Source organism: Amia ocellicauda, chromosome 7, assembly GCF_036373705.1.
Source record: "Amia ocellicauda isolate fAmiCal2 chromosome 7, fAmiCal2.hap1, whole genome shotgun sequence".
NCBI classification, from domain to species: Eukaryota; Metazoa; Chordata; class Actinopteri; order Amiiformes; family Amiidae; genus Amia; species Amia ocellicauda.
Genome location: NC_089856.1, coordinates 41,341,184 through 41,365,508, shown reverse-complemented (window position 1 = coordinate 41,365,508; position 24,325 = coordinate 41,341,184). Strand labels below are relative to the sequence as shown.

At 38.7% G+C, this 24,325-nt stretch overlaps 3 protein-coding genes across 6 annotated transcripts in view; 1 reads left to right on the top strand and 2 right to left on the bottom strand.

Annotated features, from left to right (window-relative positions):
* Positions 1–588: 588 nt before the first annotated feature.
* On the bottom strand, positions 589–8,882 carry LOC136753504 (thiamine transporter 2). Its single transcript, XM_066709668.1, has 5 exons — positions 8,590–8,882; positions 7,242–8,046; positions 4,273–4,465; positions 2,875–3,016; positions 589–1,644 (listed from the first exon to the last, which is right to left on the bottom strand). The coding sequence occupies exons 1-5, from the start codon at positions 8,737–8,739 to the stop codon at positions 1,522–1,524; spliced, it is 1,413 nt and encodes a 470-aa protein (XP_066565765.1). The 5' UTR covers positions 8,740–8,882; the 3' UTR covers positions 589–1,521.
* A 585-nt stretch (positions 8,883–9,467) lies between these two features.
* On the top strand, positions 9,468–21,124 carry daw1 (dynein assembly factor with WDR repeat domains 1). Its single transcript, XM_066709667.1, has 13 exons — positions 9,468–9,606; positions 10,147–10,219; positions 10,586–10,730; positions 12,467–12,525; positions 12,650–12,772; positions 13,030–13,129; positions 13,863–13,970; positions 15,584–15,690; positions 16,462–16,564; positions 17,111–17,225; positions 17,442–17,518; positions 19,407–19,569; positions 20,552–21,124. The coding sequence occupies exons 1-13, from the start codon at positions 9,567–9,569 to the stop codon at positions 20,584–20,586; spliced, it is 1,248 nt and encodes a 415-aa protein (XP_066565764.1). The 5' UTR covers positions 9,468–9,566; the 3' UTR covers positions 20,587–21,124.
* Positions 21,125–21,181: 57 nt separating this feature from the next.
* sphkap (SPHK1 interactor, AKAP domain containing) overlaps positions 21,182–24,325 on the bottom strand; it is an 89,995-nt gene continuing 86,851 nt past the window's right edge. For 3 of the 4 annotated variants that reach the window (XM_066709664.1, XM_066709662.1, XM_066709665.1), the window contains 4 exons: positions 23,724–23,807; positions 23,499–23,551; positions 22,455–22,639; positions 21,182–22,292 (listed from right to left, as the gene is read on the bottom strand). In XM_066709664.1, the coding sequence (XP_066565761.1) occupies positions 22,149–22,292; positions 22,455–22,639; positions 23,499–23,551; positions 23,724–23,807 (466 nt within the window). In that variant the 3' untranslated portion in view covers positions 21,182–22,148. The remainder of the gene's footprint in view (positions 22,293–22,454; positions 22,640–23,498; positions 23,552–23,723; positions 23,808–24,325) is intronic. The other variant, XM_066709666.1, reaches the window with a different exon arrangement.

Below are 24,325 nucleotides of genomic sequence, written 5' to 3'. Positions count from 1 at the left end.
GAATTATCCAATGACAATTAAATGCAATATGATGTTTTAACCACAAGGGTGTGTATTGTATGTGAGAAAAACATCCTATTTTGTTCTGATAAATATGTGGTGATTTTTCTGGTAATACCGTTTTCTTTTCACAGAATATTTGAAAAGGAGATCTCCAAATACACTGTCCCTCACATCCATGATAATAGTTTTCTTATTCCATTGCTGAGAAGTGTAGCTGTATTTTGAATGTTAACCCTATATTATTACTAAACATATTTTACAAAACACTGCTGTTTACATTATATTCAATAGGGTATGGGTTATCTTAGCATATTTAATTTCTGTAATCCTTTTGAAAATTGATTTATGAATAGTGTGCTATTGATCCTGCACCAGTTTCTAGTACATAGAGAGATGATGTCCACTGTCTCTTCCTGATTCACCATTCCAGGTCATCCCAGAGCTGTTCTATAGGATCATACAATGACCTATGAAAGGCCATGATGTATTTTCAATGCTGTTCTCCTTGAATTTTGTTTGTTCACGGTGTGAGACACTGCATTTATGCGCTGGTTGAATGGACCTTCACCAATTCCTTCAATGTTGACAATTTATAATAACGTAAAACATTGCTTATGAGCTTACACATTTAATGATTTTGGTAGTGGATATATGGTGAGAATGATAGCTTTAGTATGTTGATATTTCACAGAAATAAGGATAAAACCTTCTAAATGCCACATGCATTGAATATATAATGCATCAATTCTGGACAGTTTACATCTACTGCTTTAATGGGTTAATATAATATTACATGTAAAAGAAACCTGGTACAAAAGTTTGCTTTTATCCTACAGCATGTGGAGAGCGAAAGAAAGATGTAGTAATGGTACATATCGTAAAAGGAATAAATGTCCTCCATATGTTTGTATACAATGCAATTAGAATAATGCACAAGGGGAAAAACAATTTAACACATACAAAATAAGTCTGTACAGAATCAGCACAGGGATATAGAAAAACATGGCTTTAAAAAATAATAAAGATAAACTCGCTTCAGTCATACTAGCTGCAGATGAACCATTACCACAGGGAGGCGCTGCAGCGGGGAATTTCACAAACCCTGACAGCGTTTGCATAGGATTTGAGTTTGCCGTCCCTGTTTTCATTATTATGTATAAAGGCACCTACCAAAACATGCAATGTATGAATTTGTGGAATAAGTAGAGCTGGTGAAACACCTGTGTTGTCATGCCGTTACAAAACCTTCAAGAGCCATCGTCCTGTCTTTACATTGCCCGGTTGGTGTGAAAAATGAAACGCATCCCCTGCTGCTGGATGGTCCCACACACCTGACCTCAACCAGTCAGACAGCGACGGCGTTTTCAGTCACCAGTCCCGAAACCCCCTTTGGTTAAAAAATAATCCCCCGAGATTTCCCCCTATGCAAATGCTGCACCTAAATTTCCCTATGGGCACTTAAAAATCCCCCACACTTTGGGAACCCCCCCCTCCCCAACTTGTCCACACAGGAGGCCTCTAAAGTTTGCTGGAGCAGAGCACCTGCACGGAGCTGCGTCTGGAGGCGCTGCACCTCGTATACAGCCCCCGGGTCACAAACAGCACAGAAATAGCCACGTAGTAGCTGCCGTAGACAATGAACTGAAAAAAGAGAAGAATTTTGAGTTAGATTTAATTAAAACTATAATTATTAAGCTATTGCTGCGACCGCCCAGCAGATCCTTTATGGACTAGCCAAGGGAATTACATCTTCAACCTTGAGGTGCTGGTGGCGTGTCGTCTGTGCAGTGAAACAGGCCCTGTGGGAGGGATGGAACAGCTGTCTGTTCAACAGGCAGGAGCTGGACCCAGTTGTCATTGCGTGGAGGGGCATGGTCCTAGTTAGAGACTATGTCAATCTGGAGGTCCATCAGAGGGGCAAGAAGGAAGCCTTCAAGAACTGGCATCTTTGAGATCTGGGGGAGCTTAGGATCCTGTGATCCATCTCCCCCTGCTGGAGCCCTAGTCTTAATCACTAGTTTATTGTTTTAATTGATTTGTTGCACAATTATATTTTGAGTTATTTGATATTTCGGTTTTGTTATAATCACATTAAGATTTTAAAAGTTTTAAGTGATTTTAGAGTTGCCTTTTTTAACAAATTTTAATCATAAGTATTAAAATAGTGTGTTTTTAATTTTGTAAATGTAAAATACATACTCTAATAAACAGTATAATTATTAAGCTTGCACCAGTGACACTAAGCTATTTTCCCGGAAGGACCCCTCATGCAGCGCAGTTTCCGTAGTGTATCACGTGTTCGAAACCGGGTGGAAACATGCAGCTTTAATATTCTTAGTGCATGTTCATAACACTTTAATGACTGTTTAATGTATAATGTTTCTAATAGAGCATTATAATTGTTTATAACAATTAGAAAATAGTCTCACAGCTGTGCTTACTTCTGCACATCAAGCTCCTCACTTTTTGGAGTGGGGATTATTACCCAAATTTAAGGCAACAAATGTGGTTTGTACACAATATGATTAATGAACTGAATGAAGTTCTACTGCTTTACTGTTGACAGCGATGAAAAATAACCAATTCACTCCATTCCACTTTCCACTTGCTTTAGGGGAATATTGAGATCTTATTTTGCAGAGGTGCTACCACTTAGTGTCACTCTTTCCCTACTTCATATAAGAGCGCCTTTATTTCCTCACTCTTCCACCTCAGCTCCAGAGACTGTTCTCGAGTCAGCAACTCTCAGTGTTTACACATCATGTATGTGGAAGTGCTGGGGTGACAAAAGCCATAATAAATCAGTCATTTTCTATGTGTAATTTGTATATAAATATTTGTGTATGTAACAGTGAGTGACTGTTGCTTTACCTGGGTGACAATGTCTAATCCCAATCCGCTTTCATCAACAACAATTGCAGTCACTACAGTCTGAAGAAGGATCGCCACAAAAGTGTTCATCCCGAACGTCAGGGCATAGCACTCCATGGACAGGTTGGCAGCGATCTGAAACCTGGGGGAGAGGAAAGCACAGCTATGTAGCCTTGGAAGGGAAATGGAAAAAAGTTGGACGACTGGCTGCCTTCAAAGAGCTCGTCCTGGAAAATCTGAACGGTACTGCAGCCAAGTACCATAAGTCATCTTTCCACATAAAAAAAAAAAAAAAAAACGGTTAAAGACAGCTTTCAGGAAGGCTAATGCGTTGAATGTTACTATTCGTTTGTGCAATGTTCTCTATGATCCACTGCACTTTTGGTTTACTATTTTAGTTATAAGGAAAAGATCAGGACATTAAAGGTTTACTATATTACAATAGTAAATGTGTTCATTTTAACAAAGTACCTGTGTTGGAATCTTTTATACAGATTATTAACATCAGTATTACACAAAATAAGTCACATATTTGTCTTCTTTACAAAGGCACAACTTTTGTTTAAGTCTATCTGATACGGGATTGTGGTAAATAAGTGATTTTAATTGTGTCAGGAGAACAGATTATCACATGCAGACCGCAAGAGCTGCACAAAATGTGTTATAGGACTATTTACACATATTAAGTGTAGAATGTGAACAAATTGCATGATGTACTTTATGGCTTCTCTTAAAAACAAGACAGGGTTCCATTAAAGAACTTTAGGGAGCCATCAAAGCCAGGCAGGAAGACTGAATTGATATCATTTTGTGACCTTTGTTATGTTCCCGTACTCTGCAGGACTCACTGGGGGACCGAGCCTTTATGACTCATCCACAGCAATGCAGGTCTCTGCTAGACAACCTTGGAAGTTTGAAAAAGCACATTTAAAATGGCTGGGGGTCTTGTGCGGAGTGCAAACAAATATAAGGAAATCTCTCCCTCCCAAGCACTCAAATGTCACCTGCATGCTTAGACAGGTAAGGTTAATGTATCTCAAATGAAGGCTCGGGAGACTGGCAGACTGGCAATCAAGAAGACCAGTTCAGTTCAAGTTTAACTTGTTGCTGAAGGCTAATACTCATAATTAAATTACCTACAATTTGTCCCTGATTAAAAAAAAAAAAAAAACATACTATCTACGGTTAACAGAAGTATACACTCCCACAGATCTCTCAGTACCACACAGTTCTCATCTCTCATTCACTGAAAACCTTGGATTCTTGTGGGTTATAAGTGTCAGAATATAATGGTTTTGGCTTTTGCGCAATAATAAATCTATAATCCAGGCAAACACCTCTATCCTACAGAACATCCCGACTGCAGCTGTGTGGCTGATATAGACGCAGAGTACTTACGTGGTTATAGTAATCAGCAACATGTAGGATGCTTTGAAGGTGACGTAACCGGTATAACAGACCCAGATATTGCGTGTGAACCCCATCATGTACACGGCTCCCGCACTGAGCGCAGAAAAGACCCCCAGGGCCAGCTCTCCCCACAGATCCCAGTCCAGCTTCACGTGACTGACGGAAAAGGCTGCGATGGCACCTTCAAATATATACACGGAATCAAGTTGGTACGAGGCACCTTTTCGAAGTGAGCAAAAATCAAAAGAAGCATTTTACTCACATGTATTTCTGGTTAAAGAATGCATGAAGTGTCTTGATCATTAAAAAGAGAGATTTTAAGTATTTAATAATCATCAATGTTTCCCTCCACTACAGGTTGCTATTGAGCATCTATGCTATGCAGGCTATTAGGCAATTAAGGCCCATGATGGGCCTTCAGTGCCTAATAGCCTGCATTGCATAGATGTGTGATTCTCATGTAATCGATAGTCTTAGAAATGTGCATGTAATGACGGCTGTAAAGCATCTAAACTGCTGGTCTAGTTTATTTTGAAAGGGTCACTTTGCATTATATGCAGACTGGCCTGTTCTATTTTATTTCCTCTTTAATATCCAATTATGTCGCTCACATTCACCATTCAGTTTGAATTTAGATTAATTTATTTCTGCTGCGGTCAATAAAGGTTGACTGTGATCTCCTCTCCTGGACTTTTTCAACCAAACCCGGCATTTAGAGCACTAGATATTTCAGACTATTGCTTAAAACTGTACGAAACCTCGACCGGATAATTAGTCACAGACAACCCAAAAGTGAGACTCTTCTTAAACACCACTGTTCCTCTAATCCAGTCATGGAGGACCACAGCATTCCTGCTTTCCATCCTACCTGAGCTCCTAATTAGATAATTGAACTAATTATCCACTTAATTGAACCACTTTAACTGCTTCCATGTTCTAGTGTAGCTGATGATCTGGCAAATCAAATCTGCTGGGTTCTTGATGGTTGATGCTCTGGTTAGGTATACCTAACCTTAAAAGCTGGGCTTAATTCGAGATTCTATATATATATATATATATATATATATATATATATATATATATATATATATATATATATAATATAATATAATATAAAAAATAAGTTACAGCAAGAAAACTGTCAATGTTAGATAGATGTCCTTTTCAGTTAAAACATTATTGCTAGTATTATATATATAGTGTGTGTGTGTGTGTGTGTTTTAAATATAGATTCAGATATTCCTGACTTGATCAATATGATTATATGCGTGTTGGGTACTTGTTCCTCTTTGCCTAACTGATGTCTGACGTGAAAGAGAAAGAAGACGAGATAAATATCAGCACTTTAGTGACCCTCTTGGGTTACGACCAATACCCATTACCCATTCAGTGCCAACGATGAGTCAGTGCTGAAGAAGGGCATGAAATAAACAGCTTTGAAGTAGATTAATTCACTTCTGCTGCACAACACTGACTACTTTTGATGTCAACTAGTGAGCATCTCAAGTTGCCTGAGGAAACTCTTCTAAATCTGTTATTTCAGAGGATGGTTTTCTGAGGAATGCAGCCCATGTGAGAGGTCCAGCAAAAGCACCACGAATGCTGGAACAAATTTTTTATACCTAACCTTTGAGGATGAGATTCAATTTTCAGAGGCTGCACGGACAACGATGAACAGTTCGTATGCTTGACAAATACATGTGATATTTGAATTAATAATAAGCTTGTAAATTCCCAGATCATTTTATGTATTTTTTAATGTGTAGATGCGTGGGTTTTAAGAACTAGTTAATCTAGCTACAGTTAACACAGTTTAAAAATCTTTCTTGGCTAATCCAGTGCACTGTAAAACATTTGAACTATGAAACATCTTTTAAAATTCCCTGTAACTATGCAATATAATCATTTTATTCAATGTTAGGTTAGTAAGTTAGTATTTTTGCGCTGTTGGTTCCGAGTTGCGGTAGAGTGTTCAAATACGATGATGAACATGGGGTTTATAGTGTTGGGGTTTGATGAGTGAGTACCGTGTGAAACAGAAACAATCTTAAAAATATATTTTTTTAAAGAAATACCTTATAAGTGTACAAAGTTTGTTTCGACATTTGTATTTGACATTTGTCAACCACTCCATGCAGGGGCAGATATCTCCAAAAACAATGTGGATGACGAGATACCTAGGGTGAATATATGATAGTTATATGTTAGTTTTAATATTTGTACATAAAAAATGTACTACTAAGTGCATCTTTCCCCCCCTTTGTATTATGTGTCTGATGGCCCCTCTGAGGACACGTAACGCAAGCCATGCAGCTTTCCATTAAAGCAGTTGTCTCCGTGATGATGAAATGCCTGAAAGCTGAATTAATAGGCCAGTGTTACTCCTGTGAAATTAGTGACCCCAGTCCGCTACATCAGACATCATACATGATTATTATTTGCATATGTGTAATACAAATGTCGAAACAAACTTTGTACGCTTATAAGGTATTTCATAAAAAATGTGATTTGTAAGAATATTTCTGTTGCACATGGTACTCACACATCACATCCCAACACTATAAACCCCATGTTCATCATCATCATATTTCAAACATTTGAACACCCTAGCGCAACCGCAAAAATACAAAGAGAATGAACACACCCCGATGACGAACCTGTCAATCAATCCTAACTCGCACATACCTGTCAATCAAATCACATTTTATTTCTTATCAGTATGCATATCAGATTCTTATCTCACCTGTCACTTTTGACAAGAAGCACAACTTACACTACTTAGGTTGCATTGGAGAAAGACATAAGTCAAATACAAGGCAACAATAAAAGGATTTTGCTTTGCCTGAAAAGTCATGATTAATCCTGCTGTTTAAAAGATGTATTATTGTGACGCTAAATTAACTTGCACAAGCAGAATTATGGTGTCCTTAAACAAGGACATGTCTACTTATTCTTACCAACTAGTGTTGTCACTGCCTCCACTGCACCGTTGTACACCATGGAATCTCCAGAGGGTTCAATGTGATTCCACAGCAACTGGATGTAGTTGAAGATCTGGTAGTACCCACAGGTGGCTAAAGCCCACCACAGCGACCAGTAGATGAGCTTCTTGGAGGAGTAGGTTTCCCGGAAGCTCTGCCACAGCAGACCGATGGCACGTCTTACACTTTCTCTGCTGAGCCCCAACTCCTCCGTGTCCTCCCTCTCTGTGTGTGGAACAACATCTAGAGAAGGGCTTGATGGCATTTTCACATCAATGCTGTTGCTTCTGAGGTTGTGGTCCTGCTTGAGGTTGAGGACTCTGCTTTCTCTCTTGAAGAACATTCCACCCCGGGGCATGGGGAGAAAGAACGAGCAGAGGAAGGCCATAGATGCCGTTGCCAGGTTGGCAGCATTGAGGTAGAAATAAGGCAAGGAAGCCACTGAAACCAAAATCTGGCCTAAGGTGGAGCCCAAAGTGTAGCCCACTAAAGTCACGGCTCTCAAATAACTGGTCACCTTTTGGTAGTGGTCTGAAGACACCACACTGTAGATGTAGGAGAAGTAGGCCACCTCTGTCGCAGTGACCATGGCAAAGTTGAATTGCAAATACTTCATGGCTGGCAAGCCCTGGGCGAAGCAAAGCAGGCTCCAGTTTGACACCAGACAAACACCTTGAAAAACAATGACTGGTTTGTAGCGTAAAAAATCAGTCAGCAGGAACACAGGTAAGAGAATTACCAGGTAGGAGTAAGTCCAGATGGGAAACAGGACGTTAGTCACCTAATGGAGGGGATATAAAAGAAGCTAATTACTAACCCTATGTCTATTGTAACTCTGTTACTTACGTGAATCATGAAGTGAACAATAGTTGAAATGTGTGTATGAGCTCTTAAAGATGTTAATCATTGACTTCTCTGTGAAGTCCCGTGTTATTGTTCCCCCTCTCTTTCTTTCATGTTGGTTAACATTCTGAACTTATATTTCTGAATCATCAAATGTATTTGATGAACAAGTTTGTTTGCTAGAGATTTCAAGATCACATATAGAACAACAGTCACAGCCTGGCAATCGATGCTCTGAACGATTGCGTTATTAAATAGACCGACGTGCACTTTGAATCAGGGCATGCATTCATTAAGAATATTGTCTTAAATTAACACGGCTTCTAATATAAAACACATAGGTGAAAAATCAGACATACGTTCTATCAAAATTACTTTTATGATCAAATGACAGGAGTCTCCAGTACATTTGCTGGCATATAGGCAGACTGAAGTTCTGCAGAGATTGTTAAAGTTTGTGATTGCATCCAGCAGACATTACCTCATGCTCTGAAATGTTCTTGTAGGGTCCAACAAGATAGGGTGTGAGGAAAGGTTCTGCAGGGCGGAAATTAGCAAGAAATCCATAAAAAGAGAGAACAACTGTGGGATAAACCCAGCCAGTGCCCCTGACTCTCTTCCAGCTCTTCATAACTCTTGTAAGGTCTTGCAAAAAGACAGCAATCTGGATTCCCACATACAACTTTCACCCCTTGGACCTCCGGCTGTTCTGCAGTATGAAGTGCAGAACCTGTTCTTGATAAATACATTTTGAGCTCTATGTAATGGCTTTCTACTCTTCTTTATCTATATCCAGATAGCGGGTGTGATAACACCTGAAAGTGACGCCTGAAAATGTATTTCCTGCCGAGGATCGATGCAGCACTTTACAAGGATACTTTGATCTTTCAGCTGTTTGGAATTTCGCAAGAATCTTTGTTTTCACTTTTAATTCACGAGACTTTAGAAAAACGTTGTCCTGAAACCGAGTGGCGGATGATGCATACATTCACAGTGTAGAGGCTGCTTTTGATTTACTGAAGTGCTTTTCCAGGAGTCATTTTTAAAATAATGGGCTGGTAATCAGTTTCAGGGTGTTAGGGAGATACTGGGATATCGGTGTTTCTGTGTCTCTTTACATATTGTTGCATGCAGATCCTTTTTTTACTAACCCCTCACTGAGATAGACCTTTGCCTTTAAAAGCAAAAGTTAATTTGTTGCAGGTGTGTCTTGTAAGTTTCCATGAGATTGCACACACTTGAGGGCATGCAATGTTTGTCAACATCAGGTGGAGAAATACATGTGCTCTGAGGTCTGTGCTTTGCAGAAGAGGCCCAGCTTGATAATATCTCAGGGCTAGAAGTGTGATGTGTTGGCAGAGCAAGTGCCCCCATGTGCTTCCAGGCCTTTCCTTTGCGCCTGCGCGGTGGCCGCCTTTCACAGCGTCGCTATAGTGACTGTGTGTGTACGGAGAGGAGATGAAGCTCAAACGGTTCCTGCTGCGATATTACCCCCCAGGTAACAAGTTCAAACATTTAACGTCTTTCAAACCATGCGAAAAGGTTACGATTGACACCCGATTATTAATTGGAAAAGTCTTTTAAAACTGTGATCATTTTGTTCGCTTTCATGGGTGCGTCAGGTGCTAAACAATGCATTGCAACAGCGTAGCAATCGGCTGTCTGATTTGCATAAGGTGGAAAATAAAAGCAAGTCATGTCGTGTTTATTCCCACTGTTTTCGCCTGTTGCATTGTGTAGCAAGTGCGAAACCACTGCAGAAAGTTCAGCTGGGCACGTTTCCCACATGTTAGTTGGAGAGTTTGGAGCTGGATTGTGTTTCCTGTGCAAAATGCACGAATAGTTCACTGCACTACACTGCAATGCATGCTTTCACTCAGCATAGCCACTCATATGTCATTGAGATCAAATATTTTGCAACATTAAACACGTATGCATGTAGGCATCTGTTCAGTTTATAAATATGTAGTGTAAATATGTATGTTTGGTGCGCTTATTGTGCATTGCAGTATTGTGAAGTGCTGTGTTTGTTGTGCAGGGATCATTCTGGAGTATGAGAAAGGAGGGGAGCTCAAGACAAAATCAATCGATCTGTTGGATCTGTCCCCAGAGTAAGTTTTAATCTGCTCATGCAATTGAAAAATAAATACATAGCAGGGCTTAAACACTGTTTTTTCAAGCTTTTATTTATCCCAGATGTGTTCTACGTCTTGTACACATGTTGCTGCTTTAGCCTTACTGTAGGCCTGCATGGAAGGACAAACTTTTCATAGAATGGCTGATTGGCTGGCTTCACCAACATTAAACTGATGGATCATATTCATTCATAATTAATCCCACATTAAAAGCATGCAGTTTAAATATGCTGAGTTTATAATGGATTGCACTATAAATCCACTGCAGCAGCATTCCTCAGACTAGTGAGATATCCACACAGCAGGAGATTGATCGGCTCTTCTTTCTTCCCCTCGGCACAGGACAAACATTGATGAATTAACGGAAGAAATCAAGAGGACAGAACTGCTCATCACTCCCTCCCGGACAGAGCAAGTCAAACAGCTGATCCAGAGGCTGCAGGAGAAGCTCGGACAGCAGGACGATCGCAGGTTTTACCTCTTCAAGGTAAGGCACCGCATGAGTTCAGTTTTTATTCACAGTTTACAAAAGCAACACTCCCCACTTGATATCAGTCATGAAAGTCATGAAACTGATATAGTAGCAATATCACAGTATTGACCCTGCTAAAGTAAATCGATTTAGTCGCCTGATTGTTTACAAATTGAAGTATTTTTCTCAGTACAGGACCTATCTCACAATCACACATCGTGTCCTGAATCTATGTTGTAATTGAACAGATACAGTGTAATACTAAAAATAGAAATGAAATGGGGGCACACTTTGTTTTCCTGACAGAAAGTCAATGCATTTGTGTTGGCAAAGCATTTCCAGATGAAACAGGGTGTACTTATACCAATTTAATCTAGTTCCATGTTTTGTTTTGTTTTATTGAGAAAAGTAAGCATATTTTCTTATACATATTCTCAATCTTAGGTCATACATATTAAAGAAGGCAAAAATAACTCAAATGAAGCAGGCAATCTGTATTTTCGGTTTCTGAAGTAGATTATAGGAGACTATAGACAGCTACATTTTCTGCTCTTACAAGAACTCTAGTCTATAGGCACTTTTGCTTTTAATTTTACTTACCTGTATTCATAAATTGTGTTGGCGAACTGCTGAAAAGGTTTTATTTCCTTTCCTCAGTGAAGGCGGAATCTAATCAGCAGAACAAACTTCAGTAGACGTGCATTATAAGGTGTCAGTTCTGCTTGCCAACTTTGATTGTAAATAGACGAATGCATTCCACTAAAACAATAAAATCAAAATGCATAAGCGAAGGAATCGAAGTCTCTTGGTAATTGCTTTTCATATTTTGATCAATTTGAAAAATCTTCAGTCATGAATTTTACTTTTGTCAGATCTTCTAGCCTATATCACCGATAAATAGCAGACTAATGTCTACATGCCTACAAGCTGAGTCACGAAAACAGTACCACATTTTTAAGGAATGGAATTCACTGACTCCTAAAGTTCAACATGATACATCTTTCTTGACTTTCTGAAACCAGATATTGTGTGTGAATAAAATGTGTTGGATGTAAAAATCCTCTGCGGCAAGAATTAATTCAGCATACACACACACACACACACACAATAATGCATTTAACAATAATGTTTTCTCTGTGGCTTAAATATAAAATGATACTTACTTCCCTTGGGCTAATTGAGTGTTCATTTATTCAGACCCTGGCATGACACAGTCTATATCTGGAATATGCGACTTATTTTTCCAGTGGCCTCACTAAAATAATAATAATCTTGTTTTTGCTTGGTGATTAACTTTACATGAAGGATACTTTTATTTGGATGCTCTTTTTTCAAAGCAGTTCAGAACTAGTTATAACAATTATTTATTTGCAGCTGAAGTCAATAAAAAGTTTAATGACTTTCTGTTCTGGAAAATAAATATTTTGTAAAACACAGCCAATGCCGTCAAGGTACAGTCAAAATTAGACGTTCTTTATGTGGAATTATATTTTTTGTCTTCATTTATTTCATTATGTTACGTTTTGAAAGGTAAAATATTTCAAAGTTACCTATTTTCTGTTGTTCCTTGTGAAATCTGTAGAGGGCAGGAGGTAACAAATAAAGACGTTCATGGCATGCGAGATCTGGAAAGACTTGGACGGTTTAGCAGAATAATTACAAAACTACTGCAATGATTGGAGGTACAAAATGATGATTGAAATGGTTGCAGTCTTTTTAATGTTTAAAAAGCTCTTTTCCCTTCCCTTCAGGTACTCCGGGCACACATCCTACCACTGACAAATGTGGCTTTTAATAAATCGGGGTCAAGGTATGCTATTTTAACTGCCGGGTATGGTATAAACAACAAAGCATACCTACTCCATCTGAATAAAGTACATATAAGGATAGATTCTGAAGATCATCATGCACTTTCATGGTTTTATTCTTCGCAGCTTCATCACTGGCAGCTACGACAGGACGTGCAAAATATGGGACACGGCGTCGGGAGAGGAGCTGCACACACTGGAAGGACACAGAAACGTTGTCTATGCAATCGCTTTCAACAACCCCTATGGGTAAACACTCTCCTAGAAATGACAGAAATCAAACCAAGACTTGAACAATTACACTTAAGAGAGAGCTGTTGAGGATCTGTCTCAAAGTCCTACATAACCTGTGCAGGATAAGAGAGTGAAGCAGGGGGATCCAAACAGTTTCTTAAATATAATTCTTGTGCACATCATAATTCATGCATTTGTAACACTTTCAGTATTGTAGTAGAGAGGGTAGCATTTTACTTATTCATAATTCATCTCCCATTGTTTTGTTTCAGAGACAAAATTGCTACTGGATCCTTTGACAAGACATGCAAACTGTGGAGCGCAGAGACAGGGAAGTGTTACCATACTTTCCGAGGACATACTGCGGAAATTGTGAGTGTGCTTAAAAGAACACAGTTTTGAATGTTTATTAATAAATACAGTTATACACCGATCAGCCATAACATTATGAGCACTGACAGGTGAAGTGAATAACACTGATAATCTCGTTATCATGGCACCTGTCAGTGGGTGGGATATATTAGGCAGAAAGTGAACATTTTGTCCTCAACGTTGATGTGTTAGAAGCAGGAAAAATGGGCAGCGTAAGGATCTGAGCGACTTTGACAAGGGCCAGATTGTGATGGCTAGACGACTGGGTCAGAGCATCTCCAAAACTGCAGCTCTTGTGGGCTGTTCCCGGTCTGCAGTGGTCAGTACCTATCAAAAGTGGTCCAAGGAAGGAAAAGCGGTGAACCGGCGACAGGGTCATGGGCGGCCAAGGCTCATTGATGCACGTGGGGAGCAAAGGCTGGTCCGTGTGGTCCGATCCAACAGACGAGCTACTGCAGCTCAAATTGCCCAGATCTCAATCCAATCGAGCATCTGTGGGATGTGCTGGACCAACAAGTCCGATCCATGGAGGCCCCACCTTGCAATTTACAGGATTTAAAGGATCTGGGCGACGGGTCAGGGCTGTTTTGGCGGTAAAAGGGGGACCTACACAATATTAGGCAGGTGGTCATAATGTTATGGCTGATCGGTGTAAGTATTTACTCTGAATCTAAAACATGAACCTCTATGTATGCTTCTCATATTCAACAAAATTGGTAATTTGTTTTCACAGGTGTGTTTGTCATTTAATCCACAAAGTACCCTTGTGGCAACAGGCAGTATGGACACCACTGCAAAACTGTGGGACATCCAGACAGGAGAGGAGGCTGCAACACTAACAGTGAGGATGATTTTACTACATGATAACGTATAAATGTACAGCAAAAAGTCACATCCTGCATTCCTGTTAATGTCACGAGTGTAAACTTAAATGTAGCCCATAAGCGCAGATTTGTGTACTGCTCTGCACCCATCTGTGCGCTCACCCAGTTCTGCTACATAATGGAAAAGCTCTTGCGCTTGCGGTGACAATTTGTAAGGGTTATTCTTTCACCCTGCTGAAAGCGAATGGGAGAGGCAGAAGAGCTGATCAGTCTTGTCGAGGAGGCATTAATATTGCAGGAGAAAAACAATAGGTGTCTGGGGGTTAAGCGACCCTCTGGTATGTTGGCTTTGCACCCGGACGGCTATTCTTGTACAGCAGTGAACTGTGCAGACCACTGCGATATCTGGTGTCACTTACAGTTGTGTTTGAAAGTATTCACACCCGTCATTTGAAACCATCTTCTTTGATTACTCATACTGTTCACTTTACATATAGTTTAGTTATTTGGGAGTCTTTGTTTTTCAATTCAATTTCCTTAGAATCATCCTTTTGTTTTCAGCTTTTTATCTATCAATCATTCTACTCCTCGTGACCCACAGCTTCAATGATTCTTTAAGATGATAGATGATTGTATGATTAATATTCTTTTCTTTTGATTAGCAGCAATGTTTTCCTTTATTCTAAATAATCAAAATCTTGCATTTTCATCAAGATTGGAGGATTCTTGTCTTTAACTAGAGCTGAAGCTAAAGCTAAACAAAAGACTAGCTTTGCAATCATATTGAATGGTGTTCATTGACTTTGACAGCGGTGGCACACAGATAATTGGTTCTTTAGTCTAAACATAACTTGTTTACTCTCATTTTGGGCTCGTAAATGGTGTGGACTGGCATTTGAATGTACTAAGATTTATTTTGACCTCCAGATTTACATTTTAATACATTTTCATTCAAGCTTATTGCGTTCTGAAAACTGCAGTTTGTTCAAATAAATTGAGTCATTATAGGTTTATTTTATAATATATATATGTATGCTTATGTATATATATATATATATATATATATATATATATATATATATATATATTATATTTATGTATTTATTTTAACTGAGAAAAATACATGTTTATTACTAAAATGCATTCCAGTGAGATGAATATGATTAAACTATAATTATGGGTGAGGTTGGAAATAACTACATTTAGAAGTCAGCGATTGAAATTCATGGGAAGTTCTACATCTAGTAAATGTTATCTGTATCCCAGGAAATTACATTTTATGGTTCAAAGGTATTGAATATCATTCCTCCATACTTCATGATTAGATTCCAGTTCTTGTCCACAGCTGGGTTTATTTGGCTTGTTTACAATGCCTATTTTATTTGCAGATGACAATTGTGACTACAGTCCTACTCTGCTGTTATAAATGTATATTACTCCATGCCAGCGAGCCTTTGTGGAGCAAACTTTGATGTTATACTGCATACATGTTTATAAACAATGGTTATATGAATAACTCGGCACAATATAAAGCCAAGTTATTGCTATCTGATTGTATAATATTGCCTGCTACAGGAGTTTATCTGTAACACACACTCAGAAAATAACTCTCGTTTTCCCTCCACCCCAGGGCCATTCAGCTGAAATAATCTCCCTGTCATTTAACACCATAGGAGACCAAATCATCACAGGCTCCTTTGACCATACAGTGTCACTGTGGGATGTTCAGTCAGGAAGGTACACAATCATATTTTCCCTTTTCAGTGTTTTTTCCAGGAATTGAAAGTCCTCAAATGCATCTTAAAATTGTACCTATTACTCTGTATTTCTACAAAAAACGGCATCCCTGGAAATATTGGAAGAATATTGGAAGAAGTCTTTTCAGTATCTACTGATTTCAGATTTAAAGATGTCGTATTTCGCGGAGTTATGCGGAGCACAGCGTGGGGGATTAATAATACATTGTGACATAAAGGATGATCATGATAAAAATTGAATTGAGCAAAACCATACCCAGTGTTGTATAATTTCGGCTGGAGTTCAATTCCTTGACTACTCAATCTCAACATTTCTCAAAGGTGTATGTGATTTGAAATTGCCGTCTCATGCAGTTAGATCCCGAATAGCAATAGTCATTGATAATATCTTGTATTGCCTGTCGGTGACAAAATGTTTGATTTGGTGGTATAGCTTCCTTCTTTTAAAGATCCGGAAGCTATAATGAAATGCTTACTGACTTTTTTTTACCTTTTTTTTTGTGGTAGTACTTTCAGAGAACAGAGACTGTTAATGCAAAAAGTACAACTTTAATGCTTTTGTTGTTTGTGTGTGTGTGTATAATAGCAACTTTGACCTTGGTTAAAAGTCATACACAGGCATGACTTGGTTGTAAACTTTTACATTTAAGTGTGTGTCCGGTGTGTATATATATTTTTATAAGAAATGGCTCTAAAGCATTTTCTTGCATGTATTGCAGTGGGTTAATCATTTTACTCTGGACTATTTTAGGCGAATCCACACATTAAGAGGCCATAGAGGGGAAATAAGCAGCGCCCAGTTCAACTGGGATTGTTCTCTGATTGCAACAGGATCAATGGATAAAACTTGCATGGTGAGATACATCTTATAGATCCTTTTCCTTAGACAGACTGAAGCACTACACAATATGTAAAACTATACATTTTTAAAACAAAACTGTAAAATGTTATTGCTCTAATTGTAAATAAATAACTACTGAAAAGAACGTGCCTCTAGGGATTATCTGTTAGATCAACGGTCATCGTTTCTTGTTGTAAATTGAAAATGGCCAATTTCCCTCTTTTTCCTAATTGCCTATTTTTTATAAGAAATGGTGTACTACTGTAAGCCCTTTAACTGGCCTGAAATATATTATATGTACACATGTGTACAGATCTGCAGTCTGGTTCTGTGGGATTACAAACCCTTTCTGCACCAAATCTGTATTAGTGATCAGGATCAAGCAGGATAATCCAGGAATGCCTAGTGGGGTCCAGGACAGCGTAGAGTCGGTGTGAGTTGGGGCATGTGGTATCTTACAGTGACGATCTTAAACACACACAAGTACAAGTAGTCTTCATAAATGCCCTCTAAGCAGACAACAAGCTTTGAGTGGATTATAATCTCATCTCATGAACAGCTCTGGGATGCAGTCAATGGGAAGTGCTTGGCGACTCTGACGGGACACGAAGACGAAGTGTTGGATGTGTGCTTTGATTACACTGGGCAGCTGATTGCAACTGCGTCCGCCGACGGTACGTCCTGTTCTTTAGGTGGCACTTGTCTTTCTTAATTCTGAAATGCTATAATTGATCTTTTGTAAGTCCAAAAGGTGAGATACAGGTTTTACCTATTAATTTTTTCCCCAAAACACTATAAAAACATGTTGTGATGCAAACCTGGCACCCCACTGTAACAAAGTTATTTCACAGTTTTGTCGCATAATTTAATCTTGGCACCTCCAATGACAGGGACGGCAAGGATTTACAGCTCCGCCTCACAGAAGTGCATCACTAAGCTGGAGGGACACGAAGGGGAGATTTCAAAGGTGAGCGATACGAGCCTCTTTGCCGAAAATGGGAAAGGAAATTTGCACGAGTAAGGGCAGTCTAAACCGTGAAGAATTACATTTTCTATTAATGGTAAGAAAATTGCATTCCTGGCTTGTATCAGCAAGCTGTTTACTCCACAAACAGCTTAGTAGTGTTGAACTGATTACCCAGCAATGAGTTCTGGAAAGTAATGTGAAAAAGTCGCACAGCTTATTTGTGGCTGTTTTTTTCAACGCGCAGCATATACTTTGTGTTGCAGTGTTAATGCTTTAACAACCCAGGGTTCTTATTGGTGTTAATCATAATAAAAGTAATATGCTATGTATAACAGCCTCACTGCTTCTGTAATTGTAAGTGAATATTATCTAAATTGATACTTTGGCAGGTTTTGGCTTTTTCTGCAAACCTAGACACATGGGGGCCAGAGTCATACAGTAACTTCCAGCAAAGTTTACTATGAAAAAAATAAATATATAAATGTACATCTCCTGTTACAAAATCCAGGTGCAATGTGAACAACGTGAACAATGTATCATGACTGGCCCATTATACAACATATGAAGACATTTCAGGGAATTCAGTGGGTGGCCGAGTCTTTATGACATCACATAAACGATATCTGGAAAACATAACATTCAGAGATACCTACTTTGTTTTAATACTTTTACAAATACGTACATGTCAACAAACCCATTTTAAGAGATGTAGTTAGACTAAGAATAGCTGTGTGCTATAATCTGAAAATGAGCTATAAAACACCACAGGCCTGAAACCAGCCGAGCAATTTCCTGTTTTATGACTGCTACTACTATATTATTTATTTCCAGCTTTTCAAACATTCATCTTCTATAATGAATCATAAGAAAACAGTATTTCCTTGTATATTTTATTTCCTGTGTACTATTTTTGTTTTGATTGATGCTATTTAATTAATTTAAAGTTCATGGTGACCCCACCATTCTGAGTCTGTTTATGTGCCCTTTCTCGTTCTTTACATAATTTATGCTTTGAGTTCCAACAAATTCAGGAAAGTAACTGTTATACACAAGCTATGAGTACCCAATTTAAATGGTGCATTAGAGGGATAATTTTAGACTCAAGAGCTGCCAACAATTCCTTAACTATGTTTCTGCTGAAAGTGCAGCTGTATCGGTTTTTAATGTAATTCTTGTCATCAGTTAAAGTTTCCAAAATGCAATTAAAACATTTGTATTTTCCGTGCTAACAGGAAAAAACTTGCTTAAAAAGTGCTGTTAATTAATGAGAAGTGCAAAAACGAAACCAAAGTCTTCTGTTTAGGATTGTCCCTGTCTGTCTGGGTACATATCCACCTGCAGTGTGCTGTGGTGTGTCGCAGGCAAAATGTATAAATGTATCTGATCAGACACAATGAGAAAATAATGGTTACAATATTATGGAAATAGGGTGGATCATTTATGTATCAATTCAATTATCTTAATTTGCATTTAGGATTAGGGATTTTACAAAATAGCCAGATTATTTACAACCTTGTAATACTGACATTGATTTTAAGCCTCTTAGCAGAGCAGCTACTGGTTGTGACAGTTCTCTCTTTGATGCCTTTAAATCCATAGCTCTGGAGAAAGTCTACAGTAATGTAACACACTGTGGTGACGCTTAAAGATATATAATCAATTCCTGAATTGGCGCACCACCATTTTATATTGCGTGTCTCATAGGCATAATATACTAACAATAAAAGAAGGCTAAGGGATTGAAGCAAATGTAAAAGTTCAGGATACATTAATTTAAAAACTGTTTTGGAGAAATACAGACAGAGTAACCGGCCTGAATCATGAGACCTCAATCAGTCTCAAGTATGTCCTCAGAATGATTGGTAATTATATATTTTTTGTGTTGCAGATATGCTTTAACCCGCAGGGCAGTCGTGTGTTAACAGGGAGCGCTGATAAGACTTCCCGGCTGTGGGATGCCAGTACAGGCCAGTGTCTGCAGGTTCTCGAGGGACACACAGATGAGATTTTCTCTTGTGCTTTTAACTATGAAGGTGATACCATTATTACAGGTAAGGTGGAGCCCTATTTTGGAATACACCAATCAGCCATAACATTATGACCACCTGCCTAATATTGTGTAGGTCCCCCTTTTGCAGCCAAAACAGCCCTGACCCGTCGACCTCTGAAGATGTGCTGTGGTATCTGGCACCAAGACGTTAGCAGCAGATCCTTTAAGTCCTGTAAGTTGTGAGGTGGGGCCTCCATGGATCGGACTTGTTTGTCCAGCACATCCCACAGATGCTCCATTGGATTGAGATCTGGGGAATTTGGAGGCCAAGTCAACACCTTGAACTCATCATTCATCAGACCAGGCCACCTTCTTCCATTGCTCCGTGGCCCAGTTCTGATGCTCACGTGCCCATTGTAGGTGCTTTCGGCAGTGGACAGGGGTCAGCATGGGCACCCTGACCGGTCTGCGGCTACGCAGCCCCATACGCAACAAACTGCGATGCACTGTGTGTTCTGACACCTTTCTATCAGAACCAGCATTCACTTTTTCAGCAATTTGAGCTACAGTAGCTCGTATGTTGGATCGGACCACACGGGCCAGCCTTCGCTCCCCACGTGCATCAGTGAGCCTTGGCCGTCCTTGTTCCTGTCGCCGGTTCACCGCTTTTCCTTCCTTGGACCACTTTTGATAGGTACTGACCACTGCAGACCGGGAACACCCCACAAGAGCTGCAGTTTTGGAGATGCTCTGACCCAGTCGTCTAGCCGTCACAATGTGGCCCTTGTCAAAGTCGCTCAGATCCTTACGCTGCCCATTTTTCCTGCTTCTAATACATCAGCTTTGAGGACAAAATGTTCACTTGCTGCCTAATATATCCCACCCACTGACAGGTGCCATGATAACGAGATGATCAGTGTTATTCACTTCACCTGTCAGTGCTCATAATGTTATGGCTGATCGGTGTATGTTGTTTACAGATTTCAGATGCATTCCTAGATCTACACTTATGTTTAAACCAATTCATTTTTTGGGAAATTCAGGAAGTAAGGATAACACCTGCAGAATATGGCGCTGAAGAGGCCTGCATTGCAACCCATGAAGAAAGAAACTAATACATGCACAACATCAGAAGAAAATAAATGGACATGGAAGTCAAGACGAATTTTGAGGCCTTCTTTATTGTCACAATCTTAAGTTGCATTTCCACCTGTCAGTACGTATCTATCATTAGACCATCTGCTGAGGAGACGGACCACAGTTTGTGTCACCAGTTAGATGTGTGGTGTGGTTTCTTTTCCTTCAAGATCTGGATGTCGTTTGTCCCGCTATGGTCCATCTTGCTAGGCTCAACTGCAATTAAGTCTTAGACCCTCTTATGTGGCGCCACTGTTACACTCAGTAGTATGAAAAGCAAATGGTGCTTTACTTAAAATACTCGCCAACACAGGCAACTTATTGAAACATGGCTGTTATGGTGCAGTGACCATTTTAAAATGTACTACAGCATTTGCCATACTTTGCCATGATACACATAGAACTCTTGTTGAGGCCTAGCAATCTTTAGATAAAATATGTCTATCTTGTTTTAAAAATAAATTTCTTCAAACAACATATGGAAATCGTCTGTTGTGTGTGGTTTTCAAGGGGTAGGAGAATAATACAGTAATCGATCACATTACATAGATATTTATTAATTCCAAAATGTTACATTCAGTAATACAGTGACATCTTTGACACTCTGTGTGTGCTTTGAATGCTGATAAAACATGACTGGACTATTACAGCAAAAAAACTTACAACCAGATTCACATAGAAATTGCTCTTTATATTACAAATTATATTCCACACCATTTTACCTCGGTCATTTATTAAGAGCATCATATTGTACTCAAGGTGCATTTACCCAAAATATACAATATTTACAGATATCTAAAATAAATCATTTAAATTAATATGGTGCACAAATAACCAGCTTACTTATGAATACATTTTGAAGTTACAAAAAGGTTTTGTACATTGAGGAGCGGGAATAAATGCCAGATACATCTCTCGTACCCTCGTCACATGGTTGTGTAAATGAATAGTCGATTTTCAAATGGATAATTGTGCAAGATATAAGGTATGCCTCATTTCGGTACGTGAGTACAAGATTCTTCGGTTGATTGTTCTTTCAAATTGGAAAATAGCATCTTGGAATTTTAGCATGTTGAAATAAGTTTAATCAAACCCTTTAACATGTCTAATAACAATGAAAATATTTTTAAAAGCTTTGATTTTAGGAGGATTTCAATGGCTTTGAATTTTGAAGGCTATCCATTTCTTCTCTCTCCCTGTTGATCAAACTCTTCCGTGCATTTCAGAATGAGCAACATGCTAATCTTAAAGGGTGCATCATCATTCAACGTGTAATTGCATCGTCGGCTTCACAATAATTTTAGCGCTAAATATGACAATCTGTTTCAAATGGCATTCTTTAGACTAGGTATTCTAATAAGACCAATAACGCAGTTAACATACGCTAACATGTATGTACCTTGCAACAACAACTCCCACAAAGACTATATGGTCACAATTTCTGTTTGAACATTAAACTGATCCTGCAACGTGTGTTTTAACATTCTCGGTAATCTGTTTACCTTAACAAGTCTCCAAAAGCCAGTCATATAGACTCGTCAAAGAATCGCCATTTTCATCTTGTAGTTTACAATACTGCACAACGGCATGGAAGAGGTCTCCGACATTCCAGGCTTTCTGATGAACAAATCGCACTATTTCCAGAAACTGAAAGAAACAAACAACAACTTAGTCAATAAATCAAACAAACAGCTGTCCAGTGACATCTGAAATATCTGTGAAGTCCATTTATGTACACAAAGTATCAATATTTTGTTGTTATCATTACAGTAACTTATTGGTAAAGAAATGTTCGACTTCTCCACACACCTTGTCTATCCTCTTCTCTTGAGATTTCCTGAAGTAGATGGTTGGGACTCCGAGCTCAGAGGCGGCAATCCACTGCAGAGTCACCCGTAATTCGGAGTCCACGCAATCGGGCTCCAGGTCAAAGTTCATTACTAGAAGCTCCCTGTGGCTGCTGCTGGCTCCTATTGAGAGCCCAGAGGTCATTTCTGCAAAAGAGGAAAACCAGTCTGAGGGTCATGGAAACTGCTGATCTTAGGTGTTCATCTAGCCATGCAATTCATTTTGTTACACCGCACTCCGTAACATTTTATATTGGGTTTATTTTTTAAAGATGCATAAATAAAATGCTTCCTATATATAACAAATAGTCACACTTCCAGTATTACTCATTGATTTATGAACTTGCATCGCAATATGGGCAGTGAATGCTGTGTTTTAATAAATGTAGTATGACTTCTGGACAGGCTTGGTTACAGGGACCCTGCCTAAAGTGGGTCACGTCAATGTGCATTAGAAGATGTTTCAAGGGAAAAATCTGTAAAAGAAAAAGGTTACTGAGGGTCTGACATAGTCCCCTTCAATGCAGCAGTCACTTGGACTAGGCACGGTCTTTGTCCTGCCTGGCACCTCACAATTAGAAAATATTGTAGGAAACAGTTCATTGAACAGCCATTTCATATTCTACCTGGTAGTCAGGTGATTTTTAACAGGGATCAGGTCAAACAAAAATAAACAAAGACTTTTAAACTGAATAATATGATGCAATCCACTGACATTTATAATCCATTAATTCATATTTCACGTTCTCATTGTACAGTATATTTCCCTCTATAGTAACTTTAGTATGCATTTCCTTGCAGTGATCAAAAACAGATCTGTAATATTAAACATGAGATGCAACATTTATTAGACCACCCAGGTGATTCAATTATGTAAATGTATAGTGATGGATTGTTTTAATTAAATAAAATTACATTGTTTTACACTAAATGTTGTTGTTGTTGTTTTCCATTCTGAAAGGTTACTCATTTTCCTTCCAGTGCAAAAGTGTGTTCCTTTACTCACCATCCACATTTTCCTGATTGTCTTTCAGCAGAGCATTTCCCTCTGGTATTTCACTTGTGGAAGAAGAAAAATAATATTTTTAGAAAATAGAACATTACAAACCACATTATTATTAATTATTATTAATATTGTTAAAGTACTGTTTTGTAGACAAAGACATTCATTTTTAAACATTGTGGTAGTTTACTAGCATTTATTCTTTTTTTTTGGTGTAGGTCGAATTACCTTATTAATTTACAAGGGGGAATAATATCCGGAAAGGATTCTAGATCCGCAAGACCCAGACTGGATGCACTACTGTTTCCATTTCTGAATTAAAATAAGACACAAACACAAACACATAAGTATATAAATAACTGGGTGCAGGCGTACACTATAGCCACATATGCATTTAAGATCATGACGAGATGTATCAGACACAGTTCATTGTCTAAGACATAATTATCTTTCTCAATCACTGACACAGTTGTTGCCGTTTAATTCAATCAAAATCTGATCTCCTGGAGTCTGTTATTCATTAGGATTATAATTAAGTGCAGTGCTAAACTGAGGTATAGTTCAATTGACTTTTTATAGTGTGTCATGTAAAGGCTATTGATAGTACAATCTTGTTCTCCCAAAGATACCATAATTGTAATCCTGGCAATTGACGATACAACTGTGAAGGCAACTTATATCCACCAGATTGTACTGTTTTTAACCTTATTTTTTGGCCCTTATAAAGTGATAGTGAGTTTAGAGTAGGGCAGTTTGAATTTACAGGTCTTTCATGGCTTCGACAAGCACAGCATATCTGTGTTGATCTACATCCAAGTAAGTGACATCCT

Coding starts and splice junctions, on each gene's coding strand:
- LOC136753504 (XM_066709668.1), bottom strand. CDS start 8,739: ATGAAGAGCTGGAAGAGAGTCAGGGGCACTGGCTGGGTTTATCCCACA. Junction 8,047..8,589: donor AGAACATTTCAGAGCATGAG/GTAATGTCTGCT, acceptor CCCCTCCATTAG/GTGACTAACGTCCTGTTTCC. Junction 1,645..2,874: donor GATTAGACATTGTCACCCAG/GTAAAGCAACAG, acceptor CTCTTTTTTCAG/TTCATTGTCTACGGCAGCTA.
- daw1 (XM_066709667.1), top strand. CDS start 9,567: ATGAAGCTCAAACGGTTCCTGCTGCGATATTACCCCCCAG. Junction 17,519..19,406: donor ACGAAGGGGAGATTTCAAAG/GTGAGCGATACG, acceptor TTTGTGTTGCAG/ATATGCTTTAACCCGCAGGG. Junction 19,570..20,551: donor AGGTGATACCATTATTACAG/GTAAGGTGGAGC, acceptor TGGGAAATTCAG/GAAGTAAGGATAACACCTGC.